Consider the following 2,668-nt stretch of genomic DNA (forward strand, 5'->3'; position numbering starts at 1 on the left):
GCCCTCTTGTGCGCGCAGGGACGCAGGGCCCGGGGGAGCCCCACCTGCAGGGGTCCGCAAGGGCTGCCTCTGCAAACGCAACGCGCCCGTGAAACAGCAAACCCCTAAAAGCCAGGAGAATCCGCTCTAATTCCACCTGCGGGCCATTTGGGGGTACCCGCTGCTCTGTGCCCTGCTTCATGGCTTGCTCCTAAAGAGAACAGCATCACTCTGCTCTACAGAGAGTGCTGGCAGGGCATCACCCCACACTGGACATAGAATTATCTAAAGGTTTGCTTTGGAAGGGGTTTTTGATATAACTCACTAGATCAGGTTGCTCAAAGCCCCATCCAACCTGCTCTTGAACACTTTCAGGAATGGAACATCCATAACTTCTCTGGGCAACCTGTTCCAGTGCCTCATCACGAAGACTTTTTTTCTAGTAGTAAATCTAAACGTCTCCTCTTATAGTTGAAAAACATTTCCCCTTGTCCTATCACAATCTGCCCACGTAAAAAGCTGTTTTCCCTCTTTTTAATAAGCCCTCTTCAAGTACTGGAAGGCTTCAACGAGGTGTCTCTAGAGCCTTCTCTTCTCCGTGCCAAACAATCCCATCTCTTGCAACCTGTCTTTGTAGGAGAGGAGCTCCAGCCCTCATCATCTTTGTGGCTTTCCTCTGGCCCCCCTCTAACATGTCAATGTTCCTCTTGTGCCAAACACCCCATACTCGGATGCAGAATTCTAGATGGGCTCTCACAAGGACATTTCACTTATGCCCCAGCAGCAGCATGTGCTGGGCCATCCCTGTGTAACTGCATGGCACAAACCAAAGCCTCAATGGGAAGAAATGGGGACAGTAAGCCTTGGGAGAGGCAGAAGGCAGAGTCAGGCAACCTACAGTCACCAGCATGGCTTGAGACTATTCTAAAAGCCTCTAAGCCTAAGGAAATAATCCCTCATTTTGGCCAGTCCCCTCCCTGAACTCTCTGCAGCTTTGCTCACCATGTCCAAGGGAGCCGGGCAGCAGTGGAAGTCCCAGTAGAAGGGCAGTCCTGACAGCTCGCTTTTCACGTGCAGCCTGAGGCCACTGGCAGAGCGGTGGCAGGAGAAGGCAGCAGCAGCACCTGGCTGCCCTGCCAGCAAGGGGCACATCAAGCTGCACAAGTGGTTCAGGAAGGAGGACACGTGGACAGTCAGCCGCTTGTTCAGCTCCTGGGAAAAGGCAAGGTTAGGGGGCACAGCACAGCACTGGGGAAAAACCAGCAGAAATCCCAGCACCAAAGGAGATAAACTACTGCATGTTCCAGTGCAAAAAGCCACTCCTGGGCCTTGGCTTCCAGCTGACATGACATTCCTCACTGATTCTCCCAAGTCAGCCATGCTGGGAAGACTCCCCTGTCCTGCCAGTCCAGGATGGGCAGGCTGCAACAGTCTGCACTAGCACATCTGTCCTGCATGCCACCACAAGCACCATAGCCTGGCTGAGAGCCCACAGCGGGACAATCTGCCAGAGCTGGGGGATGGCTGCAGCCATCTGCCCATCCCTCCTGCCACCAGCCACTCAGCATTATGTGACACAGGGACATGCCACTCCAATGGCACATGAAGGGCCTGGGCACATGGGCTGAGGAGATGAGGCACAGCTCCATGCATTTTTGGGGGCCAAGCTGACAGGATGCCCCATGAGAGACTACTAGCTATGAATGTGAACAGAATCTCTCTGTCATGAGTAGAAGGCAGCCTTGTTTCAAGCTCCTCTTTAGTACATTGACCCTGGGGAAACCAGCTGCCCATCCAGCCCGCAAGTGAAGAGACTGTGCCAGCCTCTGTATGCAGACCCACCTGGCTGCCCCAGGCATGCTAAACAGAGTGGCCCACTCTCCCAGGAGAAGGGTGTTTGGCCAAGGGGGGTGACAGGGCTTGAGCAGAGCCGCACAGGGACTTCCCAGGCTGGGCATTTGCACCCGAGCCCAGTCAGATCCAGCAGCCATTGTGTCACTAAGAATTTATGCTGGAATGTCAGCTGCTGGGAGGAGAAAAAGAGGCCCCTGGCCTTTTCAGATACTCACCTTGGACCTTTGTCCCACAGCCTCGGTATCTGCACTCTCGTACCACACACTGCTGAGGTCAGAGATCAGCAGGATATAGCCAGTATCCCTGAAGCACACTTTGGCAAGAAAACTGGACTCACCAAAGCAAACAGAAGCCCAGGGTTGGGTCAGGAGGCTGCTTTCCAGCTCCTCAGAGCTCTCCATCTGCAAGAGAGCAACCAGGTCTCTGCCTCAACCCCCACCCAGGCAGACCTGGTCCCTGGGGTGGCCTCAAGGGACCGGCAGTCCCGGCTGGCCCATTTGTGACCTGACAGCACAGAAGTGAGGATACTCAGCCAGCTCTGGTCACACATGCAAGCAGCAGAGCTGGGGCGTGTGTTTTGGGAGCTTGCTGCAGGGCAGGTCCGGCCGCAGCTCACAAGAAGCACCCCAGATGCTCCAGCAGGCGCACAGTAGTGGAACTGCTGCCTCCCCGGGTTATCCGCCGCTTGCTGGCGCTAACACGGCAAGATATCTACGCCCAAATGAGCAGTGAGGCTGCCCCGCCGGCACCGGGCGGGGAGCTGGGTGCTGCACCCTCCTCCTGCTGGGGCATCCCATCCCCGCGCTCCAGGCGAGCCCTGCCCGCACGGACACCG

The 2,668-nt window shown here is 56.0% G+C and overlaps 1 protein-coding gene across 1 annotated transcript in view; it reads right to left on the reverse strand.

Moving 5' to 3' along the window:
- NHEJ1 (non-homologous end joining factor 1) overlaps positions 1-2,234 on the reverse strand; it is a 40,474-nt gene extending 38,240 nt beyond the window's left edge. The window contains exons 1-2 of the mRNA XM_005415795.2: positions 2,049-2,234; positions 982-1,191 (exon numbers count right to left, since the gene is read on the reverse strand). Coding sequence (XP_005415852.1) covers positions 982-1,191; positions 2,049-2,234 — 396 coding nt within the window. The remainder of the gene's footprint in view (positions 1-981; positions 1,192-2,048) is intronic.
- Between the last annotated feature and the right edge of the window lie 434 nt (positions 2,235-2,668).

This window comes from Geospiza fortis, unplaced genomic scaffold (assembly GCF_000277835.1).
Source record: "Geospiza fortis unplaced genomic scaffold, GeoFor_1.0 scaffold112, whole genome shotgun sequence".
Lineage (NCBI taxonomy): Eukaryota > Metazoa > Chordata > Aves > Passeriformes > Thraupidae > Geospiza > Geospiza fortis.